This window comes from Kogia breviceps, chromosome 6 (assembly GCF_026419965.1).
Source record: "Kogia breviceps isolate mKogBre1 chromosome 6, mKogBre1 haplotype 1, whole genome shotgun sequence".
Classification (NCBI taxonomy): Eukaryota; Metazoa; Chordata; class Mammalia; order Artiodactyla; family Physeteridae; genus Kogia; species Kogia breviceps.
The window spans coordinates 61,941,957-61,960,838 of record NC_081315.1 but is presented as its reverse complement, the minus strand read 5'-3'; the positions used below and the strand labels follow the sequence as shown (position 1 = coordinate 61,960,838).

The following is an 18,882-nucleotide window of genomic DNA, read 5'->3' as shown; positions in this document are numbered from 1 at the left end:
AGCTTACATTTTTAGCTTCTATTGTTTTCAAAGAATATACTCTGTATTATGCAATCTTGTGAAATTTGTTAGGTTTGATTTACAGTCCCCATAAGGTCAGTTTTCGTGAAGGTTCCACGTGTACTTGAAAAGAACGTATATTCCGAATTGGTTGAATACAACCTTTAAAATAACTATTAGGTCAAGAGATTAAGTAAAGTTTGATAATCAAGAGTTTAGATCTTCTATCTTCTGACTAATTTTTGTCTGCTTATTCTATTATTTCTTAGAGAGATGTTTTAACTCTCTCAAAGTGATTGTGGATTTGTCTATTTCTGCTTTTATTTTTGTCAGGTTTTTTTGTCAAGTTGATGGTTGGTATCTAACTGGATGGATACACATTTAGAATATATGTATTTTCCTGAACATATCAATATAAAATATTCCTCTTCATTTCTAGAAATAATGTCTTTCTTTAAAGCCTACTTTCCTGTATCAAGGAAAATTTTCTTTATACAGGCATACCTTGTTTTGTTGTGCTTCACTTTACTGCACTTTAAGATACTGCATTTTTTACAAATTGAAGGTTTGTGGCAACCCTATATCCAGCAGATCTATAGACGCCCCATTTTTCTGACAGCATTTGCTCACTTCATGTCTTTGTGTCAAGTTTTTGTTATTCTCACAATATTTTAAACATTTTCAATTTTTACTGTATTTGTTATGGTGATCTGTGATCAGTGATCTTTGATGTTACTACTATGACTTGCTGAAGGCTCAGACAATGGTTAGCATTTTTTAGCAAAAAATTATTTTTTAATTAAGATGTGTACATTGCTTTTTAGACATAATGCTATTGCACACTTAATAGTCTACAGTATAGTGTAAACATGACTTTTTTATGCACCTGAGAAACCAAAAAATTTGTGCAGCTCACTTTATTATAATATTTGCTGTATTGTTGGGATCTGGAACTGAACCCAAAATATCTCTGAGGTATGCCTGTAATTGGTGTTTACATAGTATATCTTTTTCTGCCTTTTTATTTTGAACTTTTCTATATCGTTATCTTTAAGGCATACCTCTTATAAGCAACATATACTTGGTATTTTCTTTTTTATTTATTTATTTTATCAGTCTGACAATCTGGTCTTTCAATTGGGGTATTTATTACATTTATTTTTAATGTAAATACAAAATATTTGGGTTTAACATTAACATCTTACTATTTGTTTCTTACTTGTTTCATTTCTTTGGTTTCTTTTTCTCTATTTTCTTTCCATTTTCTTGAATTAATTAAGTACATATTATTATTCCATTTGCTCTTCTAGTTAAACTTTCTATGTCTAATCTTATAGGGGTTACCCTAAATTATAACATGCATCTTTAACTTGTTCAATTTCCAATATAGATTAGTGCTTTTAAATTATGTTAACTAACTCCATTTACTGACCATGCAGTTTTGGCTGTTTGTTTTCATACATTTTGTTTATCATATATTTCAAACTCTACAAGATATTATTATTACTCTTTTATAAAGATGAGCTTCCTTTAGTCACCCACATATTTACTTTTCTCATTCTTTCTTTCTTCTAACATCTACTAGTTTCCATCCAGGATCATTTTCCTTCTCTGTTAAGTCTGTTGCCAACGGAATAACATTTTGAAAATATATTCATTTTGCTCTCATTTTTGAAGGCTGTTTTCACTGGGTAAAGATATTGGAATAGGCACTCTGAAGCACTTTGAAGATATTCCACTGTCTTCTGGTTTCCATTATTTCTGTTAAAGAGTAAGTCAGTCCTGTTGTTGGTCATTTGAAGGTAATATGTCTGTTTTCTTCAGATGCTTCATAGATTTTTCTTTTTGAATTTGGTTTTCAATAATTTTACTATGATGGGACTAAATTTTTTATGTATATATTTTGTTTGGAGTTTATTGTCTATGGCTTGATACATTTTCATTGATTTAAGAAAATTCTTGAATATGATACCTTCATGTATTGTTTCAGGCCAATTCTTTCCCTTTCTTTGGGGGTTCAGATTATATATATGCTCAACTTCTCTATCATGCCATATATGTCTCCTGTGTTTTGTTTTGTTTTTGTTTTTATTGTTCTATTTTCTATCCTAGATCTTCTCCAGTCTTCTATCTGGATATATTTTACCTGCCCATATTCAGTTTGTAATCATTTTCAGCTGTGTCTTATCAGATTTTAAACCCATCTATTGAGGTCCAAGCTTCAGATATTGTTTCAATTCTAGAATATCTACTTGATTTTTAAAAAGGTTCATGTTCTCTGTTGACATTTTCCATTTTATCCTTGATTTTCTTAAACCTATTATAGTTGTACTAAAGTTTGTGCTTGATACATACAATTTTTTTAATCTGCTGTGGGTCTGTTTCTTTTTTTTTTTTTGCTCTTGGTCTTCAGTCATTTGATCTTTTCTCCTGGTATGGCTGGTAGTTTTTGAGATCATGCCAGATACTCCTTATGGAAAAATTATAGAGAAAATTTGAGTCCTAGATGTTGTGAACATCCTACAGAGAATATTCACCTTTCCTTCTCACAGGCAGTTAAGCAGGGGCAAATAATTTTAGCCAAAATAGGAATAGTTTCAAAGTTGGTTTGGGGCTCTCTTTGCCTGTTTTTTGTTAGTCTTTACTTCTTGTTTACAGCCCTTTAGATGTCCCATCTGAAATTCTGAGTGTTTACCAGGATCCTCTTTCATGGTGTGTCTTGAACACTGACTTGTGTCTTCCCAACCCTTTGAGACTGCCAAAACTCTGCTTAATGCTGCCTACAAATCAATAAATGCTTTGAAGGAAAAAGCGGAGGTGAATGTCAAATTCATGATCTCTTGTTGATCATCATTCATCAAGCTGTTGCTAAGTTGATAGGTCTCCAATGCTGTAAAACAGATTTGTAAATATATTTTAATCAACTTTTATACTTGTTTTGTGTGAGCAGGGAGAGTTGTGCTTATAATAGCTGGCCTATATCATAGTTATAGGAGAAGTTGCAAACTTCACACTCTTAATCACTGCTGTATGAGGCTTTGTAAATAGAAAATTCCAGACAAGACCCACTCCTCTAAGTATTTATGATTTAGTTTGGAGAAAACCTCATAGGGAGAACTCTTTTCTTTCTTTCTTTAAAAATAAATTTATTTATTTATTTATTTGGCTGAGTTGGGTCTTCATTGCTGCGCACAGGCTTTTCTCTAGTTGTGGCGAGTGTCATTGTGGTGTGCGGGCTTCCCATTGTGGTGGCTTCTCTTGTTGCAGAGAGACTCTAGGAATGCGGGCTTCAGTAGTTGTGGCATGTGGGCTCAGTAGTTGTGACTCATGGGCTCAGTACTTGTGGCTTGTGGGCTCTAGAGCGCAGGCTCAGTAGTTGTGGTGCATGGGCTTAGTTGTTCCATGGCATGTGGGATCTTCCCAGATCAGGGCTCCAACCCATGTCCCCTGCACTGGCATGTGGATTCTTAACCACTATGCCACCAGGGAAGTACCAATAACTCTTTTCTAATAGAATATTACAGTGTGTTTATGGACTAAACTAAATTAAGAGGATCTGGGAACTCTTTGAGGCTATGGGCCATGCTTTACTAATTTTTATGTCTTAACTATTTGCTTGATAAATTTGGTGAGTTGGACGGACATGAAAACGAGTACTCTAGGAGTTTAGGGTAGAAGAGAAGGATTGTGTGAGCTACAGTATCCAGGCAGGGTTGAGTAGGTCATAAGGGGTTTCTTGGTGGATGTCTAATGTTTGGGTAGGTTGAGGGAAGAAGAAGCTAAATTCAAGGAGAAAAGATGTGCCAAGCCTGAAGGTGAAACTGGCACGCATAGGAGACAATGAGGAGACCAGTCTATCTGTAACAAAGGATTTGTGTTAGGGAGTAAGTGCTAAATGGATAGAGTGGAGGCATGTGGTAGGAAATGGGGAATACCAGATTGTGAGAAGTTGATTGTCTTCTATGGCAAAAGGGTTTTCATAATACTTCCATGGAATGTTAATAGGAGTTAAGCCAAAAAAAAAAGAAATAAATAAAGAAGACAGTGAGGTCTGGAAAACATTGGTTTAAACAGATTTGTTTACTGCAAGATTTCTTTGAACCTTTAAACTGTGCATGCTGAATTTCCAAAATTGTTTAAAGTCAGCAAACTTTTGATTATAAAGGAACAGTGATACTTGGAACATATTTTGGGAAATTGGGATATGTGGGCATTGAGGAAACTTGCTGGAATGTTACACTAGCATGAAAGACTCGTGAAATCTGGAACTTTTATGATATTGTTCACAGTTCTACCCTTGAGAAGAATATCTTGCAAAAGTATTTTTTTGGTATATCTTAACTGAATGAATTGTTGGTTTTAGTGGATGAAGGAAGAATGAGATCAGGGTGAAGTCAAGATGAATGTACTAATGTGAATCTGATAGTGTGGTATAGGATGGACTGCAGGGGGAAGAGGCTAGAAGCTGAAAAACCAAAAAGGAAGCTGTTAAAATTATCCAGACCTAAGATTTTTCCTTGGATGTGGTGACCCTTGAATATGGAAACTAAAATGGATAACAGTGATATTTTGCAAAGAGAATTGACAAGACGTAGTGATAGATTAGATGAAGGAGGAAGGAAGTTCTCACGGAACCCAGAGAGTTCAGATGGCTCTGAGGTTGATGGAGTAAGGAAGAAGGAATTCTGTACAAGGCTTTGTTCTGTTTCCTTCCTGAAGCCTACTGATTTGATAGATAGGATCATTAAGTATCTAATTCCATGAACTTTTACCTTGTGTTTGAGAACTTCCTTTCTTTTCTTCTTCTTTTTTTTTTTTTTTTTTTTTTTTTTTTTTTTAATTTAGCCGTGACACCTGGCTTGTGAGATCTTAGTTCCCTGACCAGAGGTCGAAACCAGACGCAAACAGTGAAAGCGCTGAGTCCTGAGTCCTAACCACTGGACCACCAGGGAATTCCCTTGAACACTTTCTGTGCAGCAAAGATCACAAGTTTTTAAACAGCAAAGCTATGTATGGGAGAGAGTTTGAATGAAAAATACAGGAAAATACCCATATTTTAAAAGAATAACACTGAATTTGAGTGAAAGCAAATATATTGTGCAAAGATTCTGACTTAGGCAACTTTTCTTCCAGCTCATAATGCTATGATATCTACATATAAAGTATGCTAATTAGAACATTAGAAATGTAAGGTGATGCAGATTAGGCAATTATTTTGAGCTACTTCTTTTCCAAAACAAACTGGAGTGTTCTAGGATTACCAACAAGTGGGCTTCTGATTTGGGGAGTGAATAGGCTGGGAGGTTGGAAATGTAGGTTCTGTCTAGTCTAGACATACTAAGAGTCAAAACATAGGCAAACCTGACCTATCACCATCACCTGCTATGTCTGATCAAACCTTATGAGTCCCGAGGGAGCTGACTTCTCCACCTCAGAAGAAGCAACAGATGGAATGGAAGCAGCACAGACTTCAGACTCACAGACTTAGATTTAAATCCTAGGGGAGAATAAGTGCTTCTTAGCTTTTAGTCTACTTATCTATAAAGTCGGAATAATCATTATCTCACAGGATAGTAGTAAGGATTAAATAAGATATAAAATGACTAGCACCGTAGGAATTAGGCACACGTGTATACATCAGTGAATGAATACTGTGTTATAGTCCCTTAGATACACCTTCTACCTACCAACCAGACCTGCTTCCCATCTAAAAATCATATGTCCATTAGTATTGCATCTAGGGACCTTGAAGGATGCTACCTTTTGATGATGACAATTAGGAGTGATGATAAAATTGATTTAATAATGATTACCAGAAAAAAATGTTCAAAAATGTTTTCAAAGGATTTCCAAGCAAAGTATGGTAGTTCTAAGGGTTAGGTGTTGGTGGGGCTAGAAAAAAATTTTTTCCTTGCTGGAAAAGTTGTAAATACATAGGTAGTAATATGAAGAATAAAAATGAAGTGACTCTAAAGAGCAAATCATGGTTTTCACTAATTGTAACTAACATCTTCTTTCCATTATACCAGTGAGAAGAAGCTCATTACAGATGCCCTTAATAAAAATCAATTTCTGAAGAGACTGGATCCTCAGCAGATCAAAGACATGGTGGAATGCATGTATGGGAGAAACTACCAGCAAGGGAGTTACATTATTAAGCAAGGAGAACCAGGAAACCATATCTTTGTACTGGCAGGTGGGCTTCACAGATTTTTCCAGTCACCATATAATAAATATTTGCCTATAGTTTAATGATTTTTTGCAAACATTTATAAAAATGCAAAATTGGTTGCTCTATTTGTAGAAAACATAACAGATTGAGCTCATGAAATAGTAACCTTGTTGATCTAATCATCATGTTGCTAATACTTAATATTTACAGAATGCTTCCTATATGTTCAGCATCCTACTGAGAAGTTAATAGAAAAATCTCATTTCAACTCACTGACTCTGTTAGGCAAGTGCTACTATCTTCATGTTACTATGTGGACTGTGTCACAGAGAGGTTAAGTAACTTACCCAAGGCCACACAGCTCATTAGTGGTGGAGGTAGAATGCAAATTTAAACAGTCTGATTAGAGAGTCCATACTTTTAATCACAGTGCCACTCACCCAACATATACAAGAAGGTGTTTCAGAGTATTCAAAACACTGCTGCTTGTGTTGACCTTTTTACATTGCTGTACCATGGAAAAGAAAACAATTATTTTTGTGACTTTGTAAAATATTTTTGTTATATACCAATGATTTCAAAAGACAATTTAGGTACATTTAACCAACAGATAAGTCAAATGGAATGCCTTAAGGTTAAAGCTGGTATTTTTAGAACCATTTAAATGGCTTCCTCCATACATGATACCTTGAACATGCTTCCATGCTGGGTAGATTATAATGGTTAGATAGGAAAAGGATTTATTTCTCAAATGCTTATCAAACACATAAATCTTATACTGGAATTCAACAATTTTTTTTTAGATATAGAAGCAAGAAATCATCTGAACAGGGCTTACGGCTATTGAATGCCCTGTCAAATTCTGAATTGCCCCAAATTTTTTAGTTTTAGGGAAAAAAGTTAACTGGCTTGCTCAGAGGTAGTGGTAACCTGGGATGTGCTGTGGCCTTTTATTTTGCACTGTAGGTCTTGATGATCTAAGCAATGCTTTATAAACTTTATAATTTTTTATTGATGGCCAACTATGGTCAAAGCCCAGTGCTGAGTTCTGAGAGAGACACAGGTGAATAAGACATGATTCCCATGGGAGGTTACATTCTGGTAAGTGGCCTGCAACTTTAGACAAATCCTTGTATAGCAAGGAGGGGTAAAAAGAATCACAGAAACTAAGAAACAAAGTTAAGCAATGCTTTTATGATTCTTGTTTCCTTGAGGCCTTAGGTGTGGAGCAGAAGTTGCCTATCCAAACAAATTAATACACATCTATTGACAGTGTATAAAAGACTGTTTTCTCTATTTTTTTAATTAAAAAAATTTTTTTTGGTTTCTCTATTTTGATTCTTTAAACATGCCATTTGCATAATTATTAGTGTATTATTTGCCATACACGTCTTTGTAGACGGCCTTAAAACTATAGTCATCTTCAAGTAATTATTCTCCCCAAGAAGTGAATTACAGTCTTAATTTAGCCAGCCTTCAAGTTTTAGGGAAAGGTGACCCAGAGCAATTTCCCCCTCTTTCAACTTTTCTCTTGGCTCTTTTACTTCTACCTTGGCAACACTAGAACATTCTGGCAAGAGAAGATAGGGCATTAAGTCAACCAATATTTAGGAAACCTGCAAGGAACGATGAGAAACTCATGTCAGCTCATCTTGTTCTTTGCCAGCAACTCTGATGAAAGGCTTAGGGAGAGAAGGGTTTGAACAGAAGTCAGTATCAATATAGTTATTGAAGTCAGGGCTATAGCACACATGGAAATGAAACTTGGACGCTTTCTTATTTGAATTAATTATGATGTTATCTAAGAATTGAATTGTGTGATTTAATTGATCGAGCAAATTAGTTTGTTAATTCAAAATCTCCCCTTTATAAAATATAGCAAGAATAGCAAATAGTAAAAGCAGATTTAGCTTAAACTTCTGATATTCCATATAATTGTTCAGTGTTGCTCAAGTCCCATGTGCCATAACGAATTAGAAAAAACTTGAAATGCATAAAGTTCCATGATACTAGCTCAACAGTGAAGCAAAATAGTTTTGATGGAATAGAATTTAGTCATAATGAGAAGTTATTAAATTGCATAACTAAAATATAAGATTCGGAGCCAAAATAGAATTTATTTCTTACTAGAATATAAGTTCTAACAGGATAAATATCTTTTCTGTTTTGTCTACCCTGTCTCTCTTTCACCTGGGCTAGTTCTTGGCACAGCATAGGTATTCATATCAGATGCATTGAATGAGTGAGTGGACAGAGATGACCCAGAGCTACTTAGTGGTGAATTAGGAGAAGGAAAGACCAGTTCTTCAAGGGAAAGAGAAATAACCCCACCATTTTCTTCCTCTAAGAATATAGGTCTTTTTTGCAAATGCTTTTGATTAGCTAAGGTTTTATTTGCATTTGTTTGAAAGGAAAAGAGAAGAGAATTGCCAGGGCAGAAGCATGGTGAGGAAGTTGCCTCTCCCTTCCCCCAAACTCTACTTAGCCAAAGATTGGTGTCAAGCACTCTTCTTTTTCTTTTTTATGACTTTAATTTTTAGAGCAGTTTTAGGTTTACTGCAAAATTGATAGGGCGGGACAGAAATTTCCCATATACCCCTGCACCCCCACATCCACAGCCTCTCCTGTTATCAGCATCACTCCTCAGCAAGGTACAGTTTTTTTAAACCAAGGATGAACCTACATTGACACATCGTAATCACTCAACAACCGTACTTGGTATTGTACAGTCTCTAGGTTGTGACAAGTGTATAATGACATATATCCATCATTATAATATCAAGCAGAGTATTTTCACTGCCCTAAAAATCCTCTGCGCTCTGCCTATTCACCTCCTCCCCAACCCCTGGCAACAACGAATCTTTTAATTTTCTCCGTCATTTTCCCTTTTCCAGAATGTTACATAGTTGGAATCATATAGTATTTAGCCTTTTCAGATTGGCTTCTTTCACTTAGTAATGTGTATTTAAGGTTCCTCCATGTCTTTTCATGGCTTAGCATCTCATTTCTTTTTAGCACTGAGTAGTAGTTCATGGTCTGGTTGTAGCACAGTTTATCCATTTACCCAGTGAAGTACATCTTGGTAATTTCCAAGTTTTGACAATTATGCACCGTTCTTTTATTTATTTATTTATTTATTTATTTATTTATTTATTTATTTTTGGCTGTGTTGGGTCTTCGTTTCTGTGCGAGGGCTTTCTCTAGTTGCTGTGAGCGGGGCCCACTCTCATCGCGGTGCGTGGGCCTCTCACTGTCACGGCCTCTCTTGTTGTGGAACACAGGCTCCAGACGCGCAGGCTCAGTAGTTGTGGCTCACGGGCCCAGTTTCTCCGTGGCATGTGGGATCCTCCCAGACCAGGGCGATTCTCAACCACTGCACCACCAGGGAAGCCCGACAATTATGAATAAAGCTGCTGTAAACCTCTGTGTGCAGGTTTTTGTGTAAACCTAAGTTTTCAGCACCTTTGGATAAATACTAAGGAGCACAATTGCTGGATTGTATGTTTAATTTTGTAAGAAACCACCAAACTGTGTTCCAGAGTGGCTGTACCATGTAACATTCCCACCAGCAATTTATGAGATTCCTGTCGCTCCACATCCTCTCCACCATGTGCTGTTGTCAGTGTTCCAGATTTTGGTCATACTGTTAGGTGTGTAGTAGTAGCTCATTGTTTTAATTTGCATTTTCCTGATAAATATGATGTGGAGCATCTTTTCACATGCTTATTTGCCATCTGTATATCTTCTTTGGTGAGCCTCTGTTAAAGTCTTTGGCCATTTTTTTATTATTATTATTTTTTGCGGTACACGGGCCTCTCACTGTTGTGGCCTCTCCCGTTGCGGAGCACAGGCTCCGGACGCGCAGGCTCAGCGGCCATGGCTCACGGGCCCAGCCGCTCCGCGGCATGTGGGATCTTCCCGGACAGGGGCACGAACCCGTGTCCCCTGCATCGGCAGGTGGACTCTCAACCCTTGCGCCACCAGGGAAACACATGGCCATTTTTAATTAGGTTGTTTTCTTACTGATGAGCTTTTAAGAGCTCTTTGTATATTTTGTAAAACAGTTCTTTATCAGATGTGTCTTTTGTAAAAATATTTTCTCTCAGTCTGTGGCTTGTCTTTTAATTCTCTTCTTAGTGACTTCATTTACTAATGCATTTCAATTAATGAGGGGTTAGGCAACAAGCAAGGCATGGTGAAGTAACATACCCAAGGTCACATGGCCAAAGACTAGTCAGAGCCAGGCAGCCTGACTCCAGGGGCCAGCATACTTCTCAGTTATGACAAGTTAGTCCTTCCACCAGTGTAAACACCTGTGCTATGTTTTGAAGACATACAGTGATTGTTGTGTTCCTTGTGCAAGAGAAGTAGTTTCATGTGCTACATTTTTCATGGGGTAGAATGAATTTTAAATGAAACACTTGCCATCCACTGCTTCAGGAAAGAGCTTTGTAACAATCACAATAATAATAATATGGGATTTTGTTTGTTTGTTTTTGTTTTTTGTGGGGATTTTTGGCTGCACTGCACAGCATGCAGGATGTTAGTTCCCCGACCAGGGATAGAACCTGTGCCCGCCTGCAGTGGAAGCGCAGAATCCTAATCACTGGACCGCTGGGGAATTCCCAATAGCTAACACTTACATGGCATCTACTATGTGCTAGCCATGGATCTGTGATCCTTACCTATAGTAACTTATTTACTTCTCACAACTGTATGAAGTAAATATTATTAATATTCTCCCCAATGCTGCCGCATAGCACAGGGAGATCACATCTGTGCTTTGTGACCACCTAGAGGAGTGGGATAGGGAGGGTGGGAGGGAGGGTGACACAATAGGGAAGAGATATGGGAACAGATGTATATATATAACTGATTCACTTTGTTGTAAAGCAGAAACTAACACACCATTGTAAAACAGCTATATATAAAGATGTTAAAAATATATATATATTATCCCCATTATTGATGAGGAACCCATGCAGAGTGGGTACCTCTTCAGGCTAATCAGCTAATAGAAAGTGGGCTTCAGTCTGCATTCTTAACCACTTTATTATAATGAAAATCATAAGATATCTTACCTGTATGCTTTGTATACCTTCTGATTTTTTTTTAACTTATGGAATCCAGGTGGATTTTGATTACTTGTGTTTTCTTTACATTCTACTTGATAGAGGGTCGACTAGAGGTGTTCCAAGGGGAGAAATGGCTATCATCCATTCCTATGTGGACGACGTTTGGGGAACTGGCCATTTTATACAACTGTACAAGAACTGCCTCTGTGAAAGGTAACAGGAGATGAAATGCTGTATTTTTAAAATTGTTACACAACGTTAAAGATAACCTAAGACATTCTTGCATCCTGAGTCTTTTTGTCTCCCATTGTGCCCCATATGCTCTTATTAATAGAAAGGCTATGCTTATAAAAGGTTTCATATTGAAGCCCTTGTCTTAATGATTCAAGCTTAAAAAGACCTTTCCGTCAGATACCTGTATATAAAATATGAATATGGCTTTAAACAGAACTGATTGCAGTATTTGCTGTCGTTGCCATTTCAATTTTTTATTATGTAGACATTTGCCTTTGGCTCATTCAGCATGTTTGCTTTCTATTCTCCATGAAGTTCTGACCATATTACAAACCAGAAATAATTAAACCAATAAAAGTGTATAAATATCAAAAAAGATATGAATTAATTAATGAGAGTTTTTGTGAGTGACTTTTGGGATTAGTTCAATTACTTCTCCTTAGGGTTCTTGTTTTTATCGACTTTATTCATGGTAATACCGGGTTTTCTTCTGAATTACTTAGATGTGGTGCTTCTCAGAGTTTGGGACGAGGTTATGTGTGTCAGCATTGTTGCAGTATTTGATAAAAATGCACATTCTGAGGCTCCACTCCAAATAATCTCTGACAGTGGGGCCCAGGGATCTCTATTTTTAACAAGAATGTCAAAATAATTCTAATTCACTCTAAAGTTTAGTAAACCAGAGATTTTGATTTTGATCTCTTCTGTAGGCTCTCATCACTCCTTTAAAAAATATCTTACTACCATAATTTCATACAGATTTTTTTAGAGCTACTTCTGCTCTTCTTCCTTTTTAGATTTTATTGTTGATTTTAATGTCTTTCCTATGAAAAGTTTGTCCCCAAAACTGTCTTGCATAATCTCTTTGAAAATGATTTTGTATATTTTATGTAAAAGTAACCATAGAGATTCTTAAAATATATTGGCTCCCGTTAGCAACAGTGTCTAAACAACATAAAAAGACATAAAAACAGACTCACACACAGAGATCTTTAACTTTCAATTATCTGCTTGTGAATTTTTCACTCTCTGGATTAGCTACAGGCTGGCTGGCTTTCTTCTGTATCACAGCACAAATCTAAAATACCTCCTGATGATGTAGTGTGTAATTAGGGATTGCAAACTAATGTTAATATCATCCTAAGCAAAACATAATTAGAATGGAAATATTTTGCTGCTCACTTTCAAATCATCATTTATTTCAAACCAAAAATGATGTTATAAAATTACCCACTCTTTACATCACTACTTCCTCCCATTTGCATGCTTAAATAATGCATTGTCCAAGAAATATCATTTTATGAGAGTACATGAAAAATTTATTGATTAACATGTTGGAATGTTTTCTTAATCTAAGAGCTAAACAATATTTTATTATTTTCTTGATTTTTCTAAAGCTATTACCAATGTTAAAACATGGGCACTAGATCGAGAGGTATTCCAGAATATAATGAGAAGGACAGCTCAAGCTAGAGATGAACAGTACAGAAACTTCCTCAGAAGGTAAGAATAACACGTTGGTGGCAAAAAGAGTGGTGGTGTAGCCATATTGTGGATATGTTGGTTTTATCAGAGTAATTATTTTACTACAATCTTTCTTATTTAAGCATTTTCCATATGATTAAGCCAAAGGAACAAAAGTATTCTCTTGCAGTAAATGCCACTATATATATGAAGAATTATGTTTCATTCCCATTAGCCTTGTTCACTGATTTATTTCTCTTGCTAATTTTGCCCTTGTGTTGATGGAGTCATTGAACATAGTATAGAATAATGTGCATAAAATCCTAAAATATTCACTTGGGTTGCTCAGTTGACTTTGAAAGATATCCTATAATTTGGAAGTAGATAACAATAGATCATAATGCTTTGCTTAGAATAATATTAAAATAAATTATTTTACTATCCTCACTTGCTTTATCTGAGACATTTTTTCTCATTGGCATAGTCACGCCATCTCCCAAATTACTATTATTTGTGGCAAATTAACTTGCCAAAAATGTTATTATGCTTGCTATCACGACATGGATCCTTGGAACATACACATTTTGTCAACTGTTCTGAACCCCCAACAACTTGGACGCATCAAATTACAGAGAAACAAGTACCTATGTAACTGAAAAGGTCAGCTACACATTAAAAACATTTTTTTTGGAAAGTATAAGTTCCTTATTTAAACTATTTCTGTGTCTTTTGTGGGAGATTTGATAGTCTCTGAAACTGCAATACATACTGTAATGAAATGTAACCTTTGATAAGTGGTAATAACAATAAAATATCCTGTGGTTTCCAAAAATAAATTCTAAGTTCTTTTTAAGTATAGTGACTTTATCTTGCATCACTAGCCTGCAAAGTCAATGATTTTAGGGCTGTGCCGTGCCTAGCATATAGTGAGGACTCAGTGAATATTGAATGAAGGCATTGTTAATCAGTAGAACATTGCAGGCACTGAGGTTTTTCATACGGATGCTTGCTGATTTACTTTCCCGGAAACAATAAGGACTCCTGGAAGAGAGCTGCAGTAATGACAAGAAGGTGCCTTACCTATTTGACAATCATTGCCTTAGCCATCATGTTGTGGGGTCTATCTGAGTATAGGTAATCTCAAAATCCAGCAACTGAGCAATGCAGGTCAGTATTTAAAGCTAATAAACTGCACTTATGCAAGGGCCAAAAAAGGATACATAAGTAAACCGGTGCCCATGGGTTGCATCATGTCTGAGATAAAATCTGAGCCACTAGGTTTTCCCTGGGAGTCTAGTGTGTTCTGCCTTAGTGGAGGGAGCTCAGAGAATTTCCTAGTACAGGTTCCTTCCCTCCTTTTCTTCTTTTTGTTATCTCATTCATGCCTTTGTTCAGTGAATACTTATTGCCAGGCGTAAACATTGTGGATTCAGTGGTGAACAAGATAAACGCGATCTCTGCCTTCATAGAGGGGAGACAGACAAAAGATTTTTTCTCATATCGATTTCCTCACCAATCCCCAAAGGTGAAAGGCTTACAGGAGAGAATTTTCACTAACGCTAGAGCGCCCAGTTTGGACCCGAAGTAGAACTTTCATGACGGGCATGTGTTAGTCAATTAAACCAAAGGAACAAAAAGTATTCCCTTTTCTTCTATATGCCACTATATAGAAAAAAGTTCTGGTTAACTCTTTTACCTTTTCATCCATAAGGAGACATATTAGGGAAATACATTTCTCTTTGTTTCATAATATACAGTAAGCTCTTTTCCATGTACATCTTTTTATTATGAAGTATCTGACATGTATCACATGATACATAGTACATATGTAAGTTATAATAACATAATAACAACGTGAAGCCCCATCAATGTACAGCCCAGCCTAAGTAGAAAGTTAGCAATGTTGTTGGCATTCTCATTTGCTCCCCTATGTCATTTTCTAACCTTCCTTGGGGTACCTCCTCTCCTTGGAGTAGTCTGTATTCTGAAGTTTGGTAATCATAACCTTGCTATTCTTTATTATTTTTCCTGTAGCTTGGTTTAGCCTATTTTTGAACTTTACAAAATTGGTGTTATTTTTGCAAGTCAATTTTTTCACTCAATATATATTTTAAGGTTCATCTACTTGGTTAGTGCAGTCATTTCTCCTGTTGTAGAGTTCTGTTATCTGACTCGACCACAGTTCATTTATCTGCTCTCCCATTGGGCATGTTCCAGTGTTTTGCAATTACAGATGATTCAGATGCAGACATTCTTAGACCCAGCTCCTGGCTACATGCCTCCTGGTTCTTGTGTTCAAGAATGAATCTAGAGCTCTCTTTTCAAAACTCAGATCCAATTATGTATTTATGGAGGAGCATCATTTTTTCCTTAGGGGTGTCAAATTTTAGATGGTAAGAAAGAAGTATCTATCTTATAGAAATTATATCAACAGACCTGAGTGAAAATGTGTCAAGTAGAAATTTCTCTAAAAGAACAATTTAATCATACTGATGGGTTAATCATACTGAGTGGAATTTTTTGATTTTTTTCAAACAATTTCAGTATTCTATCATTCTCTGTATATTATTATCATCTGTAAAAATGTTCCTATTACATGCCTCTGGCTACCATTAATTTTAAAAGACAGTACAATATGACTAATAATCAAGATCATTTCCATGCTAATTCCTACATTCCCTCCTGGATTCAGTCTTTACTTAATTACAAGGATTTACATGAAAATCTGATTCTCTGGAAGCAGAGGTCCTCATCCATGCTAATAAAAGAGATATTGAGATGTGGAACACATTTCTGGATGTGATTCACTTCAAAAGCCAACAAAAAATGTAATTTTTTTTTTTCTCCAAAGAAACAAAATTTGATTTTTTTCCTTTCATGGGGTCTTACTATTTTTATTTATTTACCTGTGGTAAATGTCTGCTGTTATATGTGATTATATAATTTCAATGTATCTGAAATTCAGTTATTTATGTGTGATATATTTGGAGATTTACTTTGGATAAAGTGCATTATATTTTTTAAATGCATGCATGAATCTTTGTAGAGATGTATATTTATAGTTTAATTTATGATGATAATTAAATAAAGGTTTCTTTTTAATTTTGCAGCGTATCCTTGCTGAAGAATTTACCTGAAGATAAATTAACCAAGATCATTGACTGCTTGGAAGTGGTAAGAAATTTTAAAGTAAAAACTATATTTCATTAAAAGATTATTTAATCTAGTCATTATTAGCACTGTAAATGATTAAAAAGGAAAAGATGGTGATCACCAGTCCACAGAAACCAGGAGTCTTTTTCTATTGTGAAAACTCACACTGAATTAAGGGGCTGGGGTGGGGTTCGGGGACTCTACTGAAATATATAAAAGAAAATTGGATTTGCATGTGTAAAGTGAAATTTGATTTACATATGTTAATCTTTTTAGTATATTTTGTAAAACTAATCTGCCTCACTCAAGAGGCATTTGATTTTCTGCAATTAACATCACAATCCCTTACAGAGTTTTCCTAGTATGAAGGAGTCAGTGATGCATAATTAGGTAATGGAGTAGAGAAAGGGTATATTGGGACTTTCGTGAACAGGCTTCTGAATCAAGCTATGAATGAAACACTCCATACTTGAAAACTCTAGGCTATGAAAAGACATTAAAAAAAGAAACCACAACAAAACAAAACCCTGTACTTAAGAAGCACTTTACCTATTTTAACATCTAGGGGAAAATGGCGTATTGGAACGTGTTCAAAAATTCATATTAGGCATCACGCAGATGGTTGGTTCTTGTCCAAGACTAGTCAAGTCTTTCTGTGAATAATGCTTTTATGACATGTACCTTGGATTCTAATAATTTGCATCATAATGAAAACCTCTTCAGAGATTAATATTCAAAGTAAATAACCTCTGTCTAACTTTTCTTTGGTGTGTGTGGATCAATTTCATTGAAACCAAATTGCTTTTCGGGAATTTAAAGGAGGTAAGGAATAGTAAAGGAGTCAGATGTAGACTTTAAGATTTTATAAAGCTATTCTAGTGGGAGACAAAAAATACCCTGCAACACTGATTGTTGACAGATTCATGCCTCTGTCAATCTCCATATACAATGTAAACTAATACCTGTTGAGAAGGGAGCACCAACCATTTTATCCTTAAGTGTAAGTGACACCAGTAATGTTTCCATTTACAATTCATGGAACCCATCCAGCAGTTTATCAAGGACAGGCCATGATGACACAGTGCCTGGCCTTGTGTCCCCAGAGCGTTCAGGTATGGAGTCATTTTCAAGAGGACTGCTTGCCCTGCATCTCTTGGGATTTTCTCAGTGTAACATAACCCAATCACAGATGTTACAAATTAATAATTCTTCCTAATTTCTGAGTGTTTTTTTTAAAGCTGGAGAGGCCCTATATTTTTTTGTTAACTGAGGAAATCTGTTTTTAATATAACACTAATAGAGTAGATTCACCAGAGGGGAATTCCATGCTGACAGAAAATATTAAAATTTAGTATCATTAAAAATAAATGGTAAATTAGACATATTTATAGTAGCCACAGGCGATAGCTACAGAATATATAGATGGGGGCTCCAACCTAGTATTAATTAACACAAAATTCGAATTTGAAAGTCTCATCTTTAAAACACCGTAAAAGGCTTTATTATATATTAGCATTTGCAGACAGCAGCGTGGTTTATAAAGGGCTCTTTATTCATACCTGGCAAACAAATGTGTCTCTGTAATGTGTGAAAATTCACAAATTCGAAAGTGATTAACAAGGGAGTAATGGGATCTATTTAGCGCTAAGAAAAGCACATAATTTACCAGCATAGCTTGGACTAATGACCCATCGACTGGGTCCTGACCACAGCCAATCACTAATGCATTGGAGTTATGACAGAGCACCTGCTGAATTCCAGGGCCAGCTGTCCCACAAACTGGCTCCATAATCTTTGAGAAAAACAGGCTGAACCTGGCATGCTATTTAGGAGTTGATTTTGGGTGGTTTTAAGTTTTTGTGCAGGGGGAGGGGAGGAAGTATCAGAATTTCCCATCACCAGGCTTGTTGGTCTGATGTGTTTGTTAAGACTTTTGTTTGTTGAAGTCCTAGACCACGTGGCCCGAAAGTGCAGTGTTCCAACAGCATTTCTTGCTTTAGCGTAAATCACCCAAAGTATTCAGTTCTGGAGGCAGACATTGCCTTTAAACCTCTTCTCGTGGTCTAACGGGAAAAAGAGGGTGGGAAAAGTAGCAACATATTCACTGGTGTGTTTTAAGAGTTAACTAATGGACATCCTAAAGCACGACACAGATTCCAAATGCAGTGTGACTATTAATGATAATGAAAATGACAATGTGACTTCCGTACCTGGCAGTTGGGTAGTACGGAAGACAAGAGGGGGAAGAGTTTCTGTTGGACCCAGTGACCCTCTGCACTGCCACTCTGACATGGCATCTTACCTGAAACTGGAGCTATAGTGGGATGTCGGTCTGGGGTGGGGAATGTGAGATGTCCTTGTCCTTAATCAGATCACCAGTGATGCTGCTTAAAAGGCAGATTCCCAGGTACTACCTCACACTTCCTGTATCAGAAACTCTGGGGTTGGGACCCAGAAATCCACATTTTAACAACACGATTCTTAAAGTTTAAAGTTATGAATTGAATACATATATTTAGGGTTTGCCATAGTCTGCCTCTTTAGTCACAAGTTTTCCATTTTGCATCATTTTTTGAAAGTCTAGTCTTCCTTTCTTATAGTTCCTGCTAACACTTGCATAAGCCAGAGGGTTTTTCTCATTTTAATGGTTACATCCAGAACCATAAGAAAGTTGAGATAATTGTGGATTTTGCCAGTTTATGGACCTGTTAATTAAATGGGGGGGGGCAGCTAGGTGTCCTAGAAAGTTAGCTAGTCCAAAGTCTGGAGATTAAGGTTTATGGT

General features: G+C 36.2%; 1 protein-coding gene across 2 annotated transcripts in view; it reads left to right on the top strand.

Annotated features, from left to right (window-relative positions):
* Window positions 1–18,882, top strand: part of PRKG2 (protein kinase cGMP-dependent 2) — a 96,478-nt gene that overhangs the window by 25,342 nt on the left and 52,254 nt on the right. For both annotated transcript variants that reach the window (XM_059066509.2, XM_067035908.1), the window contains exons 3-6: window positions 6,030–6,196; window positions 11,347–11,460; window positions 12,879–12,984; window positions 16,056–16,119. In XM_059066509.2, the coding sequence (XP_058922492.1) occupies window positions 6,030–6,196; window positions 11,347–11,460; window positions 12,879–12,984; window positions 16,056–16,119 (451 nt within the window). The remainder of the gene's footprint in view (window positions 1–6,029; window positions 6,197–11,346; window positions 11,461–12,878; window positions 12,985–16,055; window positions 16,120–18,882) is intronic.